We start from the raw sequence: 22703 nt of genomic DNA on the forward strand, positions 1-22703 counted from the left end.
CACACTTGGTAGAGATGGAATTCTAAAGCAGCCCTATCCAACTCCAGAGTATGTGTTACCATCAGCCAGTCTGAGAGAGCTGCATCATCTGAATCTTCATTGAAATCATGGATGCAATGTCAACAGGACAGAACTATGAGGAAAGCTAGTCAAGACTTTCTTTTCAGCTGATTTCAAACAAGGTAACTGTGTTTCTTTGAGAATAGTCTTTTAAACCAGATGGTCCTTGCTTTATCTTTAAAATATATAATGCAGAGAGAACTTAGCACATGCTTTACTAAAATCTCGTATACTTCAATTCTATCAAAAATGAAAACAATGGTAAATATCGATGAATCAGTATGTGAATGTGTGTGTGAAGTTATTTTAGTTCCTAGTAATCACTATTTCATATCCTAAGCGCCATCTTTTTATAAATCTATTGTTTTTAAAACATCCTCTTTTGGGAAATGCTAATAGCCTAGAAAAGCATGATAAGTTCATCCCTCCCAGTGAAAGCTGACAAGGTGAGAGTAAAAACATCTTAAAATAAGAGAGTTGGGTTCTAGGATCTTTCTGTCAAGATGCCATAGAAATACTGATAGCATTGTGATTTAGAATGACCCAAAGGCAACTATGGAGCTGTTGAAAAACAGTCACCGGTAGTTAGGGGGGCCATGATTTAATTCTAGTTCATGAGCCAATAAGCTGTGTACAAATCAGTTTTAGAAGTAAAACTACTCTATTCTTGGTAACATCAGAATTTCTAGAATGCTTCCCCTAATCAAATTGGGAGAAATAAATCCTCTACTGGAAAGCTCCAGAACAGTGCTAAGATCAGATCTAGGACCACAGACTTAATTAAATCAATAAACATTTAATAGATGTCCAATATGTACTAGGAGCTGGGGATTAAAAAGCTAAATAAGTTATTTTCCTTGACCTTGAGAAGTGTACCATAATGGGGCAGAATGATATGTAAGCATCTAATTAGTATGAAGTAGAGTAAGTCTATAATGAAGTTAGCTACAAGCTGCAGGATAATGTAAAGTGAAATGTAGTCTCCATGGTTTTATAAGTTAAGAACAAAAGATTTAGCCTGGACTTTTTTTTTTTTTTTTTTTTTTTTTTGAGATGGAGTCTCACTCTGTTCCCCAGGCTGGAGTGCAGTGGCTCAATCTCAGCTCACTGCAACTTCCGCCTCCTGGGTTGAAGAGATTCTCCAGCCTCATCCTCCCAAGTAGCTGGGATTATAGGCGTGCACCATCACATCAGGCTAATTTTTGTATTTTTAGTAGAGACCAAGTTTCACCATGTTGGCCAGGCTGGTCTCGAACTCCTGACCTCAGGTGACCCACCTGCCTTGGCCTCCCAAAGTGCTGGGATTACAGGCGTGAGCCACCGCGCCTGGCCTTTAGCCTGGACATTTAAAATTCATAAATTAGCCCAAAGCACATCCCATGGACTACAACAGAAAACATCCCATTTTCTAAATTTTTGCCTTTGTGACTCTCCAACATACTGTTAAGTAAAGATAAGATCATTAATGATCCCATGATGAGCTAGATAATGCATCAGCCTCTCTTATATTTAATATAACCAAAAAGGAAAGCAATACTGTTGAAACGTAAGGCATTGAGACACAGTGATGGAGGTCACATCTAAGAGTTTAGGAGCATGGCATATTTGACAGTGTTCTTCACATCAACTAAACAGCAAGAACACTCCTTAGGGGTTCCTGTGGTTCTCCAACAGGTGGACTTCCAAGGTTTTAAGAAGTACCTATGCAGAGTACTGGAGACGATTCCCTACCTGACATCTGCAGGGTCTTCCGTGACGAGCACATCGGTCTTGCAGCTGGCCAGGGGGTTGATGGACAGCTCCACAGGCGGAACCACAAAGCTTTTGCTGACAGGAAGCCAGAGGCCTTGGCCCAAGCTGAAAGTAGACCTGCAATGTAAGAGTTTCCATTGGGGAACTCCCTGGGAAGCAGAGAGCAAACAGAAAAAGGGGCCCCTGTTCCCATCCCTTCTAGGGCAATTTCCTACTTCTCCATCCATATCCCCGGCATTATTTAAGGAACAATGTTTGCCAACTTTCTCCAGACCTGGATGATCATTTCTCAAATCTGTTAAACATTTAGCTCATGAATTGCTTTGTGTTGCTAAGTTCCTTTTCCTGATTTACTAGTGGACTCTGTGAGGTTAGGGACCATTGCCGCTCTGATTTTCCAGCAGTCCTGACATACAGCAGGAGTTCCATAAGCGACTGCTATGTCAGCAGGGACAGTCTGGCACAAAGGTTAAGAGCACGGACTTTGAATCAGTTTGAACTAAAATTTGATTCCCAGTTCTGCCACTTAATTTGCTGTATGTCTTTATCTACATGTTCATTGAAGTTTTACACAAGATTTTGTGGAGGTGGTGGGAAGAGGTTCTATGGTTACAGAGTATTTTTAAACCACTGGACTTAATAATCAGTAATATCTCCTCCAGTTCAAGTATCTGAGTCTATAAGTCTAGCTGCCAGACAAATGGGAATTAGATTCCCATAGCAACCTGCACCATGATGGTACATTAGTGCCAGGGAGAGTTCTTCTGTACTCAGTGCAGCTCGGAAGTGCACAGGCTCGATAGTCTAAGGATCCATGACCACATCTTCCTATCAGTCCTTTCTCCATTTCCCAGAATTATGCCCCAACAAGAAAGCCAACTCACCTGAGAATCTTTTCAGGGGCTTGCTCCCCTGTCACCAGATCATAGCCCCTCTCAAGTGTCGTGTAGGGCCAAGGTCTATGAGAAGAAGGAGAGGGGAGAGAAGATGACATTAGTCAGAGGCAGGTAGAATTCACATGTGGACACTGCTCTAGAGTAGCTTTACAAACAACCAAACTCTGCAGAAATAATTATTGGGCAAGACTATTTATATTATAAAAGAATGTCTCCAATTTACATAAGGATTCAGCACTTTCATAAAGTGTGCATGTCCATTCAGGAGTCTGTTTAAAAATGTTCTTCTTTTCTTTGGCAGTCCACTTAAGAAAGTGTTCATTGATTACTTTGTTTGGACAGGTGACTTAAATGTCAGCCTTTGTTCTCTAGAATATTCACCAATCATGTACCTTTAATACTAAAATGTGATTCCATGGGAAAGTAGGGTTCACTTCCCATTGGGTTTTGCAGGAACACTGCTGTTGCAGAGAAAGAGTCCTCTTTGTGGAGATGCTTGGGGCCTCTGGTAACAGAACAGAGGAGGTAAAAGTGGGTCCTGCACTGTCCTGGACCTGATGCCCTTTGCCACTCACCCTTCACTCTGTCCCCAGTCACTGCGCACACACAGGTGTCTGTGAACAGGGTCAGGGGCATAGCCTTCATGACAGCTGCACTCTCCTGTAAGTGAAAAGAAAAAAGATTATTGTTAAGTAGAGTCTCCCCAAATAGGCTTTTCTTTGGTTTGCTTGTTTTCCTAAGACATAAAGTAAGCTGCTTAGTTTTAGAAAAGGCACATGGAAAGAGGGTAATCTTGTCCATCAACCACTGTGGTTAACAGAGTTTATTCCTTTGTTCATTCACTCATTTATTCCTTCAACAAATCCTGGCCACACTCAGACAGGTGCTCAGCTCAGCACTGGAGATACAGAGGTCAAAGTTGCAACCCAGCCGCTAAAGGAGCTCACAACTTAAGACAGGGAAACAGGAAGTGATCAGGTGGCTACAAATGGAGGTCTTCTTTTCAAATATTAAAATTATGATAAAGTGCATTTACTCTGGAGGTATAATCAGAAAATTGAATTAACTCCATCTGAATGATCCATCCATAAATCCCAAATTAAATGCCACTATCTGCAAGAAACCTTTGATTTCCCCTTTCAGAAAAACCTGTCTGTAGTCTCCTGGTTTTATTTTGTGTTGTTTTTCATTTTAAAATTATTTTTCCTCTCCTCCCCTTCCCTCTACTGCCATCTGTTCTCTTGTCCTCTTTTCTCCTCTCCCTCTCTCTTGCCATTCTTTTTCATTTCTTTCCCTTCCATCCATTCATTCATGAATCAATCCATCCATCCAACCATCCATTATTTTTTTTTTCTGGCCATGCTTTACGCTTGGTTGCATGAATGCTTGCTAGCATTACACACTGCCTTAAGTATATTCTCTCATTGGCCAAGTTCATTTCAAGTGGCCAGCGTATGTCCAATTTCCTAGCATATCTTCAGAGTCCAGAATCCTAGAAGTGATTTCAGAATGTCTCTGTCCTACTCCCAGCTGTTGTCATATCTGCTCTACTGTATACTTAAGGTATAGAATTTCTTTTTCTTTTTCTTTTTCTTTTTTTTTTTTTTGAGACTGACAGTCTCACTCCATCACCCAGACTGGAGTGCAGTGACGTGATCTCGGCTCACTGCAACCTCCACCTCCCAGGTTCAAGTGATTCTCCTGTCTCAGCCTCCCGAGTAGCTGGGATTACAGGCATGCACCACCATGCCCAGGTAATTTTTGTGTTTTTGATAGAGATGGGGTTTTGTTATGTTGACCAGGCTGGTCTCAAACTCCTGAACTCAAGTGATCTGCCCACCTCAGCCTCCCAAAGTGCCGGGATTACACGTGTGAGCCACCATGCCTGGCCTAGAAATATTTTTTGATTTAATGAGTTACTGCTTTTTTCTCCAAGGTTTATTTGTGAGATGCTTAAAGATGCTTTACCAAAAACAGATTCTATTTAAAAATGTGTTTGGGTAATACCACCCCATTCCTCAAAGCCAGTGTAGTGTGATTCTCCATGAGGGTGATACATACACGATTTTCACCAAATTATTTTTCTTTGGGAGCCTTGTTGGTGGAATGACTCACAGGATTATAATTCTATGGAACACCTCTAGGGAAATGCTAGTAGGAACCGCCCTGGCTTTGCTTACTGCCTAGAATAGGGTCAGTGCTTAACAATGTGAGTTGAATGAATAATTAACTATCTGTTATTGCTCTGGTAAATTTCCAGACTAATGATGTTGGCTTGTCTTCTTTCTCATCTTCTTGTAATCACATTATCTCATTGATCTCTCTCTGTATCTCTCTCTGTATGTATCTCTCTCTCTCTCTCTCTCTCTCTCTCACACACACACACACACACATACACACACACACACACAGATAAACCTGTCACCCTTGGATCCTACAGTGATTCTGATAGACAGGACCCAAAAGTTTTCAAATCATGTCCACGGAAATGTATTACTTAACAGAGATTTAGGGACTATGCAAATTTTATATTTTAATCTTTCTTAAAAGTTTTATTTTTAAATTTTTAAAAATATAAAAACAAGAATAAACACTCAGATATCACATGCCAGAATTTAGGATACTGAAGAAAGTATCAGTTGCCAGATAAACTTATTTTATGCAAGCTTCAGGGAAAAAAAATAATCTCCTCTCATCTTTGTTTCATCTAAAAAGATACTGAGGATGAGTCAAGATGCCAACAACCTCATGCCGTTTGCAACTACATATTTTGGGAATCAGGATTTTCTCAACTTTATACAACTAAAACAAAATATTGTAGTAAATAGAATACTAGGGTAACACGGGTTCTACAACTATCACCCTTAATTCTGGATTTTGAAATGTATGCATTCATCAAGTAAACTTACTGTTATCTCTGATGAACTGTAAATGTTATATATTTGACCTTATATGAAGCATTCTGAGTGTTTAAAAACACTGTAACTTGTTTTATAGATGACACTGCTGCTTAATCTTTGTATTCCCAGCACCCATTGACAAATAGCCTGGGCTTCATGAACGCTGCCTGAACAAAAATGGTAGTAAGACAGAGTATGGAGTGAAGAATGGGTCAGAGATAGTATTCAAAATATTCAGAATGAGGTTGTTGAAAGATACAAGGAGAGACAGAAGACATGTCCTTTTCCTCTCATCTGCTTACCTGAAAAATAAGGAGGGCTTGCTCACAGGTAGGAATGCTCTCTGTACTCTTTCCCTGCAACATCATGCCTGGGGTCTTCCACCAAGAGGAAGTGCTGTAAGTAGTGCTACCTAATGAACTGATTGTTGCCAGAGGTAAGAGGAATGGAAGGAAAAGGCTAAGAGCCTTGAATGTGGATGTAAACAATTTACCAAAGCGAGGAGGGGCAGGAGTCACTAAAGATGTGTTAAAATGCAACAGTCCCTTCATGAAATATTCACCACTTTAAACACGTCTAATATTAAAGATTAAAAGTCCTGGGATTTGTCCTCGAGACTCCCAGGACTGATTTATGATCTGCCACAAGCCACAGGCCTCATGATTCATAATGGGAGAGGTAAAATGGTTACCTCTGGCAAAGGAGCAGGAAGTCAGGCTGGGGTGGACGAGGAGGGGCCAGCAAGGAGGATCCCTCTTGTTTATGGAAAGGGCAAAGGCTGAGGTCCCTATCTCTCCTGCAGTGACTCTGCAGGAAATACCAGAGTTCACTTCTTTCCTCTTTCTCTCTTTTTTGGAAATATTGGTGACATTGAGAAATTTATTCAGAAAAAGGTGCTGCTATGTTTTTCTCTCCTCCTTGTGCACTTACCAGGCAAGTTTTCCCTGACTCAGAATGGATCATTAATTACTGATGCTTATTATACAACAAATATATATTTTGCAATTAAGAGGCATTCACCCTGGAGACCCCCATGAGGCTTCCTGGAGAACGGAAAGTAGGCAGAAGGAAAAGCCCCTGAGTGCTAGCAGCAGATGGACCCGGTCTCATCCTCTTGTTCTCTCCCTAGTTGTGTGGCCTTAGGGAAGTCACTTTTTGGTTTCAGCTTTCATTTACAGAATAGGGATGATAGCAATGTCCATCTCCTAGAGCTGATGGAAGAAGTAATTGAAATAGTGAAGAATGAAGATAGTGGTTCAGGTGACAATTAGCTGATGGTCATACTACCCAGAAACTATGCACACTACATGGGTGCAATATATCCACGTAACAAACCTGCAAATGTACCCCCTATATAAATAAAAGTTGAATTAAAAAAAAAAGTGTTTCCTTCCCTTTAATTCCAAGCTGGCCACTGGGTTCTGGTATATGTTTACATTTAGACAAAACTATCACCCCTAACTCCTTACATATTAGACATGTAGAGACACAAATTACCTCCTTTTGGGGCCTTAGTTTCTCCTTCTGTAAAATGGAAGGTTGGAGTAGATCACTCATCACTTCTGAGCACCAAGATTCTGCTGTTTGCATTGCCTTTCCAAATCCCTAACCTCTGCTTTCTGGATACTGTTTGTTTTAGTTTCAGCTGCAATCATTCTTAGCAGCAGTCTGGGTGTCTCTAGCAAGATCTCCATCAATGCCATAGGTATTGGCTTTATTGACTCCTGTTTCCTATTTTGCTGGCTCAGCTAAATCTCCACTATTTGCAACCAGGCATTTCCTTCTTGTCAGATGAAAAGCCTCTGACAGCCAGAGCTGAGGGTAATTAACCTCTTCCCTGGGTGACTCCTTCCTTCAACTCTGCTTCTGCACACCCAGAGCAGCAAGGCCATCAAAGGACAGCTCTCTAGGGATGCATGTAACCATGCTGACTGTGAACTCCTATATAGGGATAGGGAACTCCCTATCCCTGTAACTCTAGTACCTTCCTTGCTCACCACTGCATCTCACACCTCCTGCATTGCCTGGTACAGAGTAGGGATTCAGTAAATAAATGCTAAATAGATGAAGGGATATATTTCACAATAGTGATGCCTATGCCAATGGAATAGGACAATAATTTGTTACTCGCCTGTTCCCCCACTAAGCTGGGAATTTCTTGATTGCAAAAACATTTTCTTAATCATCCTGTATTCTAATAATTGGTATAATGCCTGATAAAGTGTAGGCAACTCATTTATTGAATGAGTGAATGAATGAGTGAATTCATACATATATCATGATTACCATGAATTTAGGCTGAGTTCATTTAGAATAATGATGACTCTGCTGAGGACTGGAAGAAACTTTCTACATCCAAGATAGGTATTTGCCAAGGAAACAAAGAGTGCAAACACAAGTGCTGATGAAATGTCAAAAATAGAATTCTATTTTACATCAGAGCAGAAAAGACCCTTAAAGATCAGCTAGTTCAAACTTTCCCAGTTTCATTATTCAGAAGAGGAAACTCAAGCTAAGAGAGTAAAGGAGTTTGTCCAAATCACTGGCCTAGCCTCTGGGCCAGCCAGGATGGAAACCCAGGGCTCTTGGCCACCACTTCAGTGTCCTTTTGCTGCATTGGTGGTATCAATAGTTCAATGCATCCTGAAGTCTTTTGCAGCAATTTTTCTGTACATTTTTGACATTACCGAGTTTTCTAAAAATGAGAGCATTGACAAACAGGTATTATTTAAACAGTAAAATGAATTTGAAATACCCTTAAGTACATTAAAAACATACATGTATATGTTGTTAGTAATGGAGACCAAAAAAAAGAATTTACTCTCTTCAATATATTGGTTCTCATAAGGGAATTCAATTGGATGGTTTTCTATCTGGCTATTTACCAGAACTGTGTTATCAGCAGTAGATGAGTTGCGTTGGTTTTAAAAGATTTACTCTCCACGTCTCCTGGCTGCCATTTGTTGAGGTCTTTTTCTATGTTATATGCATTCTCAGTCCAGAAACTCTTGGGTAAAAACAACAAAACGCCTTGATCATGAACAATCTGTGTTCATCTCCTGTGAGGCTCTTGCAAACAGGACAATGCCTTCTTGTCAACCACATGAGGCCAGTAGGCTGGTGAAATAGTTCAGAGTGTGGGTGGGCCTTGAAATCATCATGTACTGCATTCTAATCCTGGATCTGCCTGCCACTTCAAATTTGCAAGAACCTGATAAATTGATTCTTCTCTCCCTGAGCCTGTTTCCTTTACCTGCAATGGAGTTGACACCACATACCTGTGGGAAGGATCAAGTGCTGTACTTGAAAAATCCTCAGCACAGTCTTTGGCACATTTCTTCTTGCTGAGAATACAACAGCTGTTTGGGTTCATATAATTATTGTTCTTGGGTAGGAAAGGCCCATCCAGTATGTTGTTTTAGCAGAAAGGAAAGGTGCTTAGAATGAAAGATGGTCAAAAATCCAAGATGTGCCCTTTGCAAAACCCAAAAGACCACAGTTTCTTTATCTGTAATTTGGGATGTTTTTTTTTTAAATTATCATTATTATTTTTTTAGAGACAGGGTGTTGCTCTGTTGCCCAAGCTGGAGTTCAGTGGTGCAATCATGGCTCACCGCAGCCTTGAGCTTTTGGGCTCAAGAGATCCTCTTGCCTCAGCCTCCCAAGGAGCTAGGACTATAGGCACGTGCCATCATTCCCAGCTAATTTTTAATTTTTTTTTGGTGAAATGAGACCTAACTATGTTGCAGAGGCTGAGATCTTGTTCAAATTCCAGCAGTTTGAATGAGACAATCCCCGAAGCTGTTCCCGTGTTTCCAGAGCTACGAAGACATGTTGCCTGTGTCCATGGCAGCCCCTGCTGAAGGAGGTATGGGCACGGACAAGGCATAAGCCAGAGGCCGCTGCCTCCTCCATCCCAGCAGCACAGAGGAGCTCATGGCTTGCCCATGAGAGTGCAAAGCCTCCTTCATAAGCCATCCTGGCTGTCTGACTCCCCTCCCCAAACCCTGTCATTCTGTTATGATTCCATTTTCACTTGCTTCTAACTCAGTCATCACTTATCATCACCGGCCAGGGATGCTGCCTGCTGTTCACTTTCTTATTTGCTCTTCTTGTCACTGTGGTTTGAAAAGACATCTCTCTGGGCCCTCAGAGCAATAAACATGGAACCCTTCCCCATGCTGACTCCAAGTGAGCCACCTTGGGCCTCTTCACCTCTGTAGCTCTGTAACTCAACTCAGGGCCAGGCACGTAGTGGGAAAAGTATGGGTTGGGCATAACATTATGAGGGCCTGCTTTGTGCTAAAAGTGGTGTGTGACATTTGACATGTGTCATTGCATGTCACAGCCATGACTAGTACAAGGAGGAAGGTACTGATGCCCTCCTTGTAAAATAAGGAAACTGAAGCTAACACTCGACTAGTCAGTTGCCCTAGGTCATAGGGCCAGGTCTCCAAAGCTCATGCTTGCTTACACCACCACAAACATCACAACAATAAACATAACCACAAGGACAATAACAAGGACAGCTGCCTTTGACAATGATCATGTGTGAGACACTGAGGGTCATTTCTCTGTAGTACTTAATTATGCATTGGCTTCTTTGCAATGGTTAATTGTGGGAAGAGTAAATTTTCTTTCCTGCTCTTTGTCTTCAGGCTTGGCATATGACTTGCTTTGATCAATAGGATGATGAGAGCCAGGACTTAAATAATCAAAGTTGGAAATATATTTATGTGGATAGGCTTTCCCTCTTGTACTCCTGCCTCTTGCCATTAGAAAAAACATCTCCAGGCTGTGGCTGGTCCATGAAGGATAAGAGATGTGTGGAACAGATCTGGATTCATCCTCAGCTTAGAGCCACGGGCAGCTGAGTCCTGGCTAGATCAGTCCACCCAGATGTGTGACAAAGGAGAAAAAGATGCTTACTTATAGTTGTGGACAATAAAATGTGATTGATATGCAGCATTATTTTGGCAAAAGTTTCTGATGTACTTTAAACCTAGATTTCTACATCTCTATAAGTAATGGTACCAGTTTCTTTCCTAATTGGAAACGTCAGAAAAACTTCTAATGGGGTCCTATTTTGTACTCTCAGCATCTGAGTGATATCTGAATCCCACTGATTCTACCACTTTGGTTTTATCCAGACCCATTTATTCCCATCTCTCTTCTCTGCCACTGGCCTGGTTCAGGCCCTCAGCATTGTCCATGTGCTATGAACCTATTTTCTGTGTCCCTACATCTGATCTGACTGTTGGCCAGTTATCTTTTCAAAGAACAGCTGCACCCATGGCCCTCCCCAAAAACTCTCAGTGGTTTTCAGTTGCCTTCAGGGTAGAGGTCACATATCCCAGTCAAAGCCTTTCATTACTGGCCCAGCCAATTTTTCCAACCTTATCAATAACTCTGCCTCCCTGTGACTTTTATGCTCCAATTTTTTCTGAGTCTATTGGTAAGAGCAGGGTCACTTGAGACCAACCTTCAGACCCTTTGAAGCTTCTTTCAGCAGGTCTGCCTTGGTTCTACCCAGGGGTCCCACTCAGAGATCCCACTCAAGCAAAGCCTGAGCCCTGGAGAGAGACAAAGTCAATGAAGAAGAGACTGAAGTAAGAGGGAGAGGAGAAAAGGGAAAATTAAGTGGCAAACAATTATTTTGTAAAAGAATGAGATAATTTGGGCACTGTTGAGTATAAGTAATGTCATCAGTGGATACATTTTACAGCCCTGAATCCTCTGCAAATCATTCTACCTTTCTGGACCTCAGCCTTCCCATCTGTAAAATGAGTGGGTAGTACTTGGATCTCCCACTTTTCCAAATCTTGTTAAAATTCCAGCCCTTGATTCTTCCTCTAATATATTTTGGTCTGGTTTCTTGAAATCAGCATCTCTCTTGTAATTCAGGAAGCAGGATAAGTTTGGAGGCTTGGGGGAACAGAGGCTTGGTAGGCAAAGAAACATGATTCGCGTGAAATAACAAGAGGATATAATTAGAAGCTTTATGAAATGAGGAAGATTCTTTATAAGTCTACTCAGCCAAATATATTGTGTGACCTGAGGTAGTTCCCTCCCTCTCTGGGGCTCAGTTTCTCTATCTGTACAGTGAGGAGGCTGGTCTTGACATCTGAGCAACTTCACATGGGTGTCTCTGATATCCCCTTCTTCCTTATACTGCTGGTGTGAGACTTTCCAACCTTGTTCTTCCCAAAGCACTGAGACAAATGTGGACTCTGCATTGTAGCTGCTGGCCCCTTATTGTTATTCATCAGCATGCCTCTGAGAGCACAAAGAAAAAATAATCAGAGGCTGAAAGGTTCTGGTGGCACAGGCTGGTGATCAGGTCTGATAAGAGATTAGAGTCCTTAATCAAGGCTATATGGGGGCTAATTGTTGTTGGTTCAGCTCACGTGGACAGTCCATATGGGGTGGTCAGGCTGCTGAGAGGCTGCCAGCCAGGCCCCATCAGGGCCCCTGCTCCAGGTTCTCAGCCAGGGTAACCCTTTCCACTGGCCCCATTCCCTTTCTTTCTAGCCTCTTCCACCTCTGAGTACACCACAGACATGATTATATATTATTAGTGTCTAGGAGAAAAGCATGTGGCAAAGAGCCTCCCACAAAATCATGGCTGATTAAGGATGGAGTAGGGTGAAGAAATCTCACTAACAGCCTGGAATGGACACAGAGCATGTATTTCCAACAATCCAGAAGGATCTGGCTTCAGCTGATGAACACAGGACGCTTAACACGGATGCACAGAGCTGGGCCTGCCGGTGAGAGGCTGGCTTCTCCTCACCCTCGCTGCACGCCAGAGCCCTGCAACCTCTAAGCTTCTCAGATGCACCAGGAAGGCATGGAGAGCAGAGGGACACAGCCTGGTAAGGGGAAAGGTGTCAGCCTGGCAACCAAGGCCATTGGAGGCTGAATCCTCTGTGGCCTGCATCAATCACTGCACCTCTGGGCCTCATCAGAAAACGGGCATCTTAAACCCAATTTTTAAAATTGTCACAAGGATTGCAGACAATATATTAAAAACAGTTACTGCATTGCCAGACGTGTAGGCAGCACTTGGTATGTTGCAGTGTCGTTATCATGATTGCTGCCAGCACTGCTGTCCTTGCTGTGCTGTTGTCCAGGCTGCCCCCCCACCCCCCTGCAGTCACGTTTCCTCCTTGATTTGGTGTCCTTGCTCCTCTGGGCTGCAGCTGCCCTTCCAGGCTTCCTGCTGTGTTATCCTTTTCTCCTCCCGACCCGATTCATCTCTGGTCCACATCTTACTGCTGCAGACCAGCTACCCTTCTCCGGATAATTCCTCTATACCTGGCACAGGGGAGATGGAGGCAGAGAGATGAATCCATCCTATTTTTTCTACCTTCAAGCAGCTGGCATTAGCGTAGGAAGACTTGGAGGAAAATACATCACTGCACAAGGTGTGATTCAGGCTAGAAGAGGAGTGTGCAGGAGGTATAGGAGCCTGGAAGAGGATTGCTGAGCTCTGCCCAGGATGGGGGCTCACCAGTGAAAAGGGAGGGTAATAATAAGAGAAAACCCAGAGGGATAACTACCTGCCAGGCAGTGTGGGAAGTTCTTTGTTTAGATTAACTCACATGATCCTTCCAACAAACCTACGAGGTGGGCTCTATTACTAACCCCATCTTGCAGACGAGCAGACAGAGGCCCAGAGGGGTAGTACCCTGCTTGCTGAAGGTCACAAAGTCAAGTGTGCCAGAGCCAGAACTGGAATCCATCCAGCAACTGTGCTGCTTCAGAGATGGTGCTGCTGTCCCCAGGCTGCACTGACTCCCTTTCCAGAAGAATTAAGTGTTTTACAGAGAGAACAACAGGGATGAAAGCAGGCCACAGTGTGCTTGGAAAATGGTGGGTCCTTTTGCTTTGCTGGATCAGTGGGGAATACTGCAGGCACAGCCAGAAGGCTTAATGCGCACTGAGGAATCCTGCCCTGGTTCTGCAGGTATGAAGAAGCAGTCCCTGGAAACTGCCACAACCCCTCTGCAAAAATACAGTTGTGCCCTCTTATCTACAAGATGAGTTCCAACCCACCCAGTGGATGCCTGAAACTGTGGATAGTACTGAACCCTATTGATGTGGTTTGGCTCTGTGTCCTCAACCGAATCTCATGTTGAGTTGTAATCCCCAGTGCTGGGGGAAGGATCCGGAGGGAGGTGATTGGATTATGGAGACGGACATCCCCCTTGCTGTTCTCATGATAGTGAGTAAGTTCTTATGAGATCTGGTTGTTTAAAAGCGTGTAGCCTTAATCAAGGCTACATGGGGACTAATTGGTGTTGGCTCAGCTCATGTGGGCAACCCATGTGGGGTGGCCAGGCTGCTGAGAGGCTGCCAGCCAGGTCCCATGAGGGCCCCTGCTCCAGATTCTCAGCCAGGGCAACCCTTTCCACTGGCCCCCTTCACTCTCTCTCTCTCCTGATCTGCCATGTGAAGATTGTGCCTGTTTTCCCTTCACCTTCTGCCATAACTGTAAGTTTCCTGAGGTCTGCCAGCCATGCTTCCTGTAAAGCCTGTGGAACTGTGAGTCAATTAAAGCTCTTTTCTTCATAAATTACCCAGTCTCAGGTAGTTCTTTATAGCAGTGTGAGAACAGATTAATGAACCCATATTTACTATGTTTTTTCCTATATGTACATACCCATGATAACATTTAATTTATAAATTAGGCACAGCAAGAGATTAAGAACAATAAATAAAAATAAAATAGAAATCAAGTATAACAATACGCTGGTATCACTACTCTTGCACCTGGGGCCATAATTAAGTAAAATAAGGATTATCCAAACACAAGGACTGTGACACCTTGACAGATCTGATAACTGAGATGGCTACTAAGTGATGACCAGCAATTAGCATATACAGCGTGGATACTATGGACAAGGGAATGATTCATATCCTGGTGGGATGGAGCAAAATTGTGTGACATTTCATCACACTACTCAGAATGCAGCCCAATTTAAAAGTTATAAATTGTTTACTTCTGGTATTTTCCATTTAATATTTTCAGACCGCAGTTGACTGTGGGTAACGGATACTGTAGAAAGGAAACTGTGGATGAGGGGGAACTACTATAGCCACTCCCAAATGCTGAATTCAGTTGTTAGGGTGGTGAGAGACAAATTTAAAAGTAGAGAAGACAGGCAATGGAGTCAGAATGGAATTAGAGATATGCATTTGCCAATCAATAGCTCAGTGACTTTGTAAAACTTCCTGTCTCCACCCAACACTCAGCTTCCTTATTTCTAAGTTAATCATGCCCACCCTTCTCATTGAGCAACATGAAAAATGGGCTCCATAAGTATCACCTGCTATTGCTATGACTATTATTAGGGAGCTGGTGGCTTTCCTGACCATGGCTCTTATTCCAGACCTCTTGGTTATCACTTAGAAAAAGGAAAATACTAAGAGATGCTCATGAAGTTTGTTAATCATGACCACTTTTGATCCACCTTTTTGCCTTCAATCCACCTAACCACCCTGTGAAGCAGGTGCTCATGTCCTGATTTTATACAGGAGGAAACTGAAGCCACAAAGTGTTAAATGACTTGACCTCAGTTCATATAGCAAGAAAGCAACAGGGTCAAGATTGGAACCCTGACCTGCTTGACTCTGAAATCAGAGCCCCTCACCTCAACTGTACCATATAAAATGAATGAACTCAGCACAACCCGGTGTCTCATCAAAATGCCCTTTGTGACCCTACTTGGCCATCTACCATACTTCTATAGGAGCTTAAAGGAATGTAGATGAGATCATGCTATGTGGTTGTCCACTTAATGGGATCCTGGAGCTCTCTTTTCCTGCAAATTGCTAGGTGGCCTTACTCAAGTCATCTCATCTCTCTGAGTTTCATCATTTTGACCTGAAAGATGGGGAACACAACTCTGTTCTCCCTTATTCATGAGAATGCCATGAGGATAAAATATATGCTTAAACCATTCAAAACACATGATGATTAATAATTCAATTCCCCACCTGAACAAAACCTGAAACAGCAAAGTGAAATACACAAAATAAATTAAGCCAAGAATAATTATTCATTTTGCAAAAGGGTTCTTCACTCCACAGAAGAGACTCATTGATATTTTTTTTTCCAAGCAGCAGCTATCTTTGGGAATTTAAAATTAAATTCCATTTATACAATTATAGCAAAAATACTAATGATTTTCCGGAGTTGCACTTTGAGTGCAATGGGCCATACCTGTGTGTCCTGCCCATGGCATCAGACAAGGCAGTCTAGAGATCCAGAAGGGGTCAGAGAGGAGAGGGACCTTTGCTTTTCTCTAGTTAGGAATTTGAGAAAAAAGAAGAGAAGCTGGATTGTGTGCTCTTTCTGAGGGGTTCCTTTCTCAGAGTGACCTCAGCCTCAATTGCAGGCAGATGGTCAGGGCCACAGCTAGCTTCCCCAGGAAACAAGAGGATTGCCATTTCCAGTCCCTTCCATCTGGAATATTATACCATTTTACATAATGTGTACATTCAGCTGAACCCAGCTAATTTTCACTTTGCTAATCTCATTTCTGATTATATTCGGGTTTTTTGTTTTTTTTGTTTTTTTTTTGATGAAGTTTTGCTTTTGTCACCCAGGTTGGAATGCAATTGTGCAATCTCGGCTCACTGCAAACTCCACCTCCTGGGTTCAAGTGATTCTCCTGTCTCAGCCTCCCGAGTAGCTGGGATTACAGGCACCCGCCACCAGGCCCAGCTAATTTTTGTAATTTTAGTAGAGACAGGGTTTTGCCATGTTGGCCAGGTTAGTCTCAAACTCCTGACCTCAGGTGATCCGCCTGCCTCGGCCTCCCAAAGTGCTGGGATTACAGGCATGAGACACCGTGCCTGGCCCCCTACCCTGCTTCTGCTTTATGTTTTCTCTCTTTTGCTTCATCTCTGTCTCTCTTTCTGTTTCTCAACGTTGTTTTTGTCACAGCCTCGGTTTCTCTCTTTGGTCTCTGCTTCTGTTTTTTCTTTCTCACTGTGTGTCTATGTTCCTTACTATTTGTCTTTCTCTATGTCTCCTTTTCTTTTAGAATGCTCTGCAGTAAAAATAACTTGAGTTTAGAGTCAGAGAGGTCCAAGTAAAATCCCCAAACCCACTTTAATTTCCTTATCCACAAATGTAAAAAAGTATGGTCTGCCTACTTTAAGGTTCAATATGAAGATGAAATAAGACATGGCACGTAAAGGTGCCACCAAAAAAGAGTACAGTCATTTCCTGTTAAATCAATTTCCCTCTTCCTTTCTTCTTAAAAGTTCTTTTGTTTGTTTGTTTGCTTTTAAGATAAAGTCTCACTCTGTCACCCAGGCTGGAGTGCAGTTGCACGATCTCGGCTCCTGCAACCTCTGCCTCTTGGGTTCAAGCAATTCTCCTGCCTCCGCCTCCCGAGTAGCTGGGACTACAGGCATGCACCACCATGCTCGGCTATTTTTCTATTTTTTAGTAGAAATGAGGTTTCACCATGCTGGCCAAGCTGGTCTCTAACTCCTGGCCTCAAGTGATTGATCTGCCTCCTTCAGCCTCCCAAAGTGTTTGGATAACGTGCGTAAGCCACCACACCCAGCCTTTCTTAGAGTTCTTTAATTTCCCTTCTTTCTCTTCCCTTGTCTTCCCTTCCATTCACTCCACTGCCTTTGCACCACTCTCAAACAAACAAGCACACTACAGCCCCCACTTTCTGGCAATGATTTAATTGCAGAACAGGGCAGGTTCCCATTAGCAAGGCTCTCATTCTTTTACAAAACATTTTTACAGTACATTTCCTGGGATATAATGGAGAATCATTGTGAGTCATTAAAATTAAGCAACGTGTGTCTAAGCAACCTGCATCAGGCTTCACTACAGAGTCAGGTTTCATTGTTAGGTTCACTTCCGGCCATTGGAGAGTGTGATGGGCTGTTCACACCACACTGGATAACGTCACCTGAACTTACCTGAGTTGTGTGGGACATTTTGAATTCTGGATGCCCTGTCCAAAGGAAGAGTCCTGGTGTTAGCAACATAAATCCATACTCCAACTGCCCATCACATACCCCCATTTTCTGGTAGAAACTCAAACCATCTAGTGAAATTTTAATTAAGAGACCATTCAACATCGTAGCCAAAAGGCAGGGACATAACAGACCATTCATCACGGTAGCCAAAAGGTGGTGACACACACACACACATACACACACAAACACATACTCCTCCTTCTATTCAGAGGCCTTTAGTCATCCACACTGAATCAAATGCTGCCTTCAGTCTAGCAAAAGGAGAGAGGATAGTGTGCTGCAATGGGCAGGCTCCCTACAGGCAGTATCAAATAACCAGAAAAGGCAAGTGTTACTGCTAAGTGCTGCATTTCAAATGGTTTCCTAGAGGTCCCTTCTGCACAGAAATCTGTCATCATGCCTTCCATTTCATCATGATTAAGTCTTTTGTGTGTTAAGTATTGCCAGCATTGGGGGGTTCTTTTTGTCCCTGATTCAATAATTCCCATATGTTGAACACATATCTTTTCCATATAATGTAGCAGGTACTTTGTACCGATAATAATCATCACAATAACTTACCAAAGGTGAATACTTCTCCCTCTTATTAAAAAAAAAAAAAAAGCAGAAAATTGAGGCTTGGAGAAATTAAGTGATTTGCTCAAAATTATACCAATAGTCAGGGGCAGAGTCAGGGGCAGAGCCCCTGCTCAGCCTCCACCAGTGGTTCCCCCTTGCATTCAGGACAAGATTTCAGCCCTGGTCTGTCTGATTTCAGTCCTAGGCTCTTTCCATGTTGCCCTGACTGCCTCTCTAAAAAACGAAACAGAGCCCAGCATTCATGCAGCTTGATCATGAGCTCTTGGAAGGGGCCAGTGGTGTCTCTTTTGCTTCTCTCCCTGGTGACTGACTCAATCTTCAGGCTCAGTCAATGTCTATGAGACAAAGACATTAATGAAGCTTATGAGGAACACACATGCCCCAGATCCTCCGCACTGAAACACTTATTTATATGAATGAGTGTACCTGAGCACATCCCTTCAAGACAAGCCCAGAAAAGCAATGCCAGAAACCAGCACCACCTTCACATGTGGCAAGAGGCCATGCAAAATGTAATGGCTCAAGTTTGGAGCTGGGAGGATGGGGGCTTACATCCCAAGGATAAAATATTTTGACTGCTTAATATGTTCTCAAGAGGAAGAAAATTAAGCACCATTATGGTAGTGTTGCAGCCTCCTCTCTGCCACTAAGTTACTGAATTACTAAATGAACCCTCCCAAAACCTCAAGCTAATCAGGTGTAGAAGGAAGCCTTGGGCCAGATAATCTGTAGGGCTCCTCCCACCCCTGGAGCCTTTTGTTATATGCCTCCACAGTGCCCAACCCTACTTGTCATCTCAGCAGAGTCTTTAAAGGCTTCTTAGGAGAAGGGGTAGAGGCAAGGGTCATTAATTAATATTTTCCCCTCCACATTTAAGAGGGCATGTAGAATTGTGTAAGGACAGGGTTATCACCTAAAAATGAGTGCCTCCTTGAAGTTTTTGCCTGAGATGCCTCATTCAGTTCATTCTGGTCCCAGCCCTGCTTGACAAAAGGATGAGCAAAGCTCTATTCACCTTCTCACTTGTATCACATACCTGCTTCAGTGTTTCTCTTCTCCTTTCACCCCGAGTTGGTGTTGTCATCTCCTAGGTTTTATTTTTAGAGATGGTATAAAAACTGGGTCTTGGGCTCAAACACATGGGGGACACACAACGAGCAGGTTCCTCAACTCTGATGTTAAAGCATGCAATCAGTTCACCAGAACCTCCCTGGGGCATAGACAGCAGCTTCTTTCGCTAACTACCTCCAATACTGAGCACAATGCCTGGCACATAAGTGATGCACACTAAATAATAGCAATGAATGAAATGCAATATCTGGATTCTGAATGCTTCTTTCTGCCTTGGCTTTTCCCACCCTGATCCAAGCCACCACCATCTCTGGCATCACATCAGTCTTCCCGTCAGTCTCCCTTCCAACACGTTTACCTCTGTTCCTACAGATGTTTCCTCAATAGAGATGCCAGAGTGATACTCTTAAAATAGAAGTTAGATGACATCACCCCTCTGCTCAGACTTCTCCAGTGGTTCCCCATTGCATTCAGGGCATATGAAAATGCTAATGTTTTTACAATGTTCTGCAAGGCCAACCCAGGGGTTCTGGCCCTCTGAACGCTCTGGGATCCCATCTCCTAATATCCTTCTAGTACCCAGTTCAACCCAGCACATTAGCCTCTATGATCTTCCTCAAATACGCAAGGCACAATCACCCCTGTGAGCCTTTGCACAGCCTGTTCCCTTTACCTACACTATGCTTTCCCCAGATATCCATAAGGCCTGCTTTGCTCCCACACCTTTTCGGTTGTGCCTGTCTTGAACAGTCTGCTCAAATTTGCAACCATTTCTGCAACATGTACAGCCCCCTCTTTCTACAGGCTTCACACACATACACACACACCCCTCATCTTCTAACATGTGATACACTTTATCACATGCTATTCACTATAATTTTATTACTATATATAGTATATACAGCAATACAATTTCATTACTATAGATACTATATATAGGAATAAAGTACATAAGTTACTATATACAGTATCTATATATACTATATATAGTAATAAAATATATAAATTACTATATTTCATATATAGTAATAAAATATATTTAGTAAATAGCATGATAAAGTGTATCACATATTATATATAGTACATTATATATTTCTACATGTTCATATACTCTATATATGTATATACAGTATATATATAGCACTTTATTTATGTATGTATGTACTATATATAGTATACTTTATATAGTATGTACATGATATATATATATATTTTAACTATATTACTATATATATTTTAGCTCTGTGCCTGTCCCCTGCCCCGCAAGAATGTAAGTTACATGGTGGCAGAGATGTTTTTGTTTTGTTTTGTTTTGTTTCTTCTGTCAGAGACTCAAATCCTGGTTAAATTGGGTGCTTGATAAATATATACTGAACGTTGAATGAACAAATACATGAATGAATGAATAAATACCAAAGCCATTTTTTTCAACTTGGACATCAAAACATTAAATGAATTCAATAGACCAGGAATTGGCAAAATTATTCTGTAAAGAGCCAAATGACAAATATGTTCAGGTTTACAAGCCATAGGGTTGTGACTACTCAATTCTGATGTTGTAGCACAAAAGCTGTCATGGGCAATATGTAAGCTAATGAGCATGGCTGTGTTTAAATAAAAACTAATTTACAAAAAAACAGCAGTTGGCCTATAGGCTATAGTTTGCTGACTCCTTCACTGGACTAAACACTACTAGGTAAGGCAGTGGGTCTGAATTTTCTTCCTGTTGAATATCAGTACATAAACACAGCACAGTATCTAACACAGCATTGCCACTCAATAAATATTTTGAATGAAATGAAATATATATGAAATGTAGTTCTGCTCTTCACTCTGTCACAGCACTGTCTAAATGAGCTTGTTGCAACAATGGAAATGCTCTATATCTCTCCAATATGAAAGCCACCAGCCAGATGTGACTGCTGAATATTTCAAATATGGTGAATGTGACTGAGGAGCTAAATTTAACATTTTATTTCATTTTAATTAATTTACATTTTAATTTAAATGGCCAATAATGGCTAATAGCTACTGGATTGGACAGTGGAGTTCTATCACAATAATTCTCTTGCTTCATGATTCAGTTCTATTATCTTCCACCCCCACCAGAGGAAGCCTTCCCTGATTGCTAAGGCTCACAATAACTTTTTTAGGATATATTCATTTCACTCAATCCATGTTTTAGTCACAGCTATAATAATACCAAATGTTTGTTGAGCTTTAAGTACCAAGTATTGTGCTCAGTGCATAATACACTTTATCTAGCTCAGTCCTCATAATTACCCTCCAAGGATTGCCATGTTGATATTCTTACCACTATTTTACCTCTGAGAAAAACAGAAGTGTAGGAAGGGTCAGCAAAGTGTCCAAAGTTGTGCAGGACCCAAGTGGGCTGGGATTTGAATCTTCATCCATTTGAATCCAGAGTGTAAGCTCTTGACCACCACAAGATGCTTATTAAGTGTAAACACTTGTGTTAGTACAAGTTTCATGTGTGCACATTTTATCTATCCTTCAAGAGATCAGGAATCAGTGGTCTTCTTCATTCTACATATTTCAAAGCCAGAACACTGGCTTTCAATAAAGATTTTCAGTATACAGAATTTCAGAGCTGGAGAGTACTCAGGCAAAATCTAATGGAAATGCTCTTTGTATTATAAATAAAGAATTTGAGGCCCATAGAGAAAAGGGGACTTGTCAAAGGTCATACTATGGGTAAATTACAAAGCTGGGATTAGAGGCCACGGAGTTTTTCTCTGAATTCAATATTTCATCTTTCATGTACTAATTCCACCATTCATTTTTAAACATCAACAGTGTGTTAGACAATGGGTTGGGTATGAGGAAAAAGCAGTGGATAATGCAGACACAATCTTTGCCTTTATAAGGCACACAGTTTTTTAGATAGCTAGCAATTGAACAAAGAATGACACAAATAAATGTATCATTCAAGGTTGTAATTATGTGCTGATAGCATAGGCTTGTGGTTTAGAGGGTAAATTCTGAGGCCAGACTTCTAGGTTTCAAATCTAGACACCATACTTCCTAAATGACTTTGGAAAAAATCCATTAACTGTGATTTAGTTTCCTCACTTGTAAAATGAGACGATAACACTATTTCATTACATTAATTCTAAGGCATGCAACTTCTCACATTTTATTTTTATTTCCATTTTTATTTATTTATTTTTAGATATAGAGTCTCACTCTGTAACCCAGGTTGGATTGCAGTGGTGTGATCATAGCTCACTGACACTTTGAACTCCTAGGCTCAAGCACTCTGCTCACCTCAGCCTCCAAGTGGCTAGGACTACAGGTGCATGCCACCATGCCCGGCTAATTTTCTTAGATTTTTTTAGAGACAGGGTCTCACTATGTTTCCCAAGCTGGTCTTGAACTCCTTGTGATCCTCCCACCTTGAACTCAAGTT

General features: G+C 41.9%; 1 protein-coding gene across 5 annotated transcripts in view; it reads right to left on the bottom strand.

The window, feature by feature from the left end:
• ASTN2 (astrotactin 2) overlaps positions 1–22703 on the bottom strand; it is a 983906-nt gene that overhangs the window by 544756 nt on the left and 416447 nt on the right. For 3 of the 5 annotated variants that reach the window (XM_031014728.3, XM_031014725.3, XM_031014727.3), the window contains 3 exons: positions 3284–3368; positions 2697–2771; positions 1792–1929 (listed from right to left, as the gene is read on the bottom strand). In XM_031014728.3, the coding sequence (XP_030870588.3) occupies positions 1792–1929; positions 2697–2771; positions 3284–3368 (298 nt within the window). The remainder of the gene's footprint in view (positions 1–1791; positions 1930–2696; positions 2772–3283; positions 3369–22703) is intronic. The other 2 variants (XM_031014726.3, XM_055350513.2) reach the window with 1 other exon arrangement.

This window comes from Gorilla gorilla, chromosome 13 (genome assembly GCF_029281585.2).
Source record: "Gorilla gorilla gorilla isolate KB3781 chromosome 13, NHGRI_mGorGor1-v2.1_pri, whole genome shotgun sequence".
Classification (NCBI taxonomy): domain Eukaryota; kingdom Metazoa; phylum Chordata; class Mammalia; order Primates; family Hominidae; genus Gorilla; species Gorilla gorilla.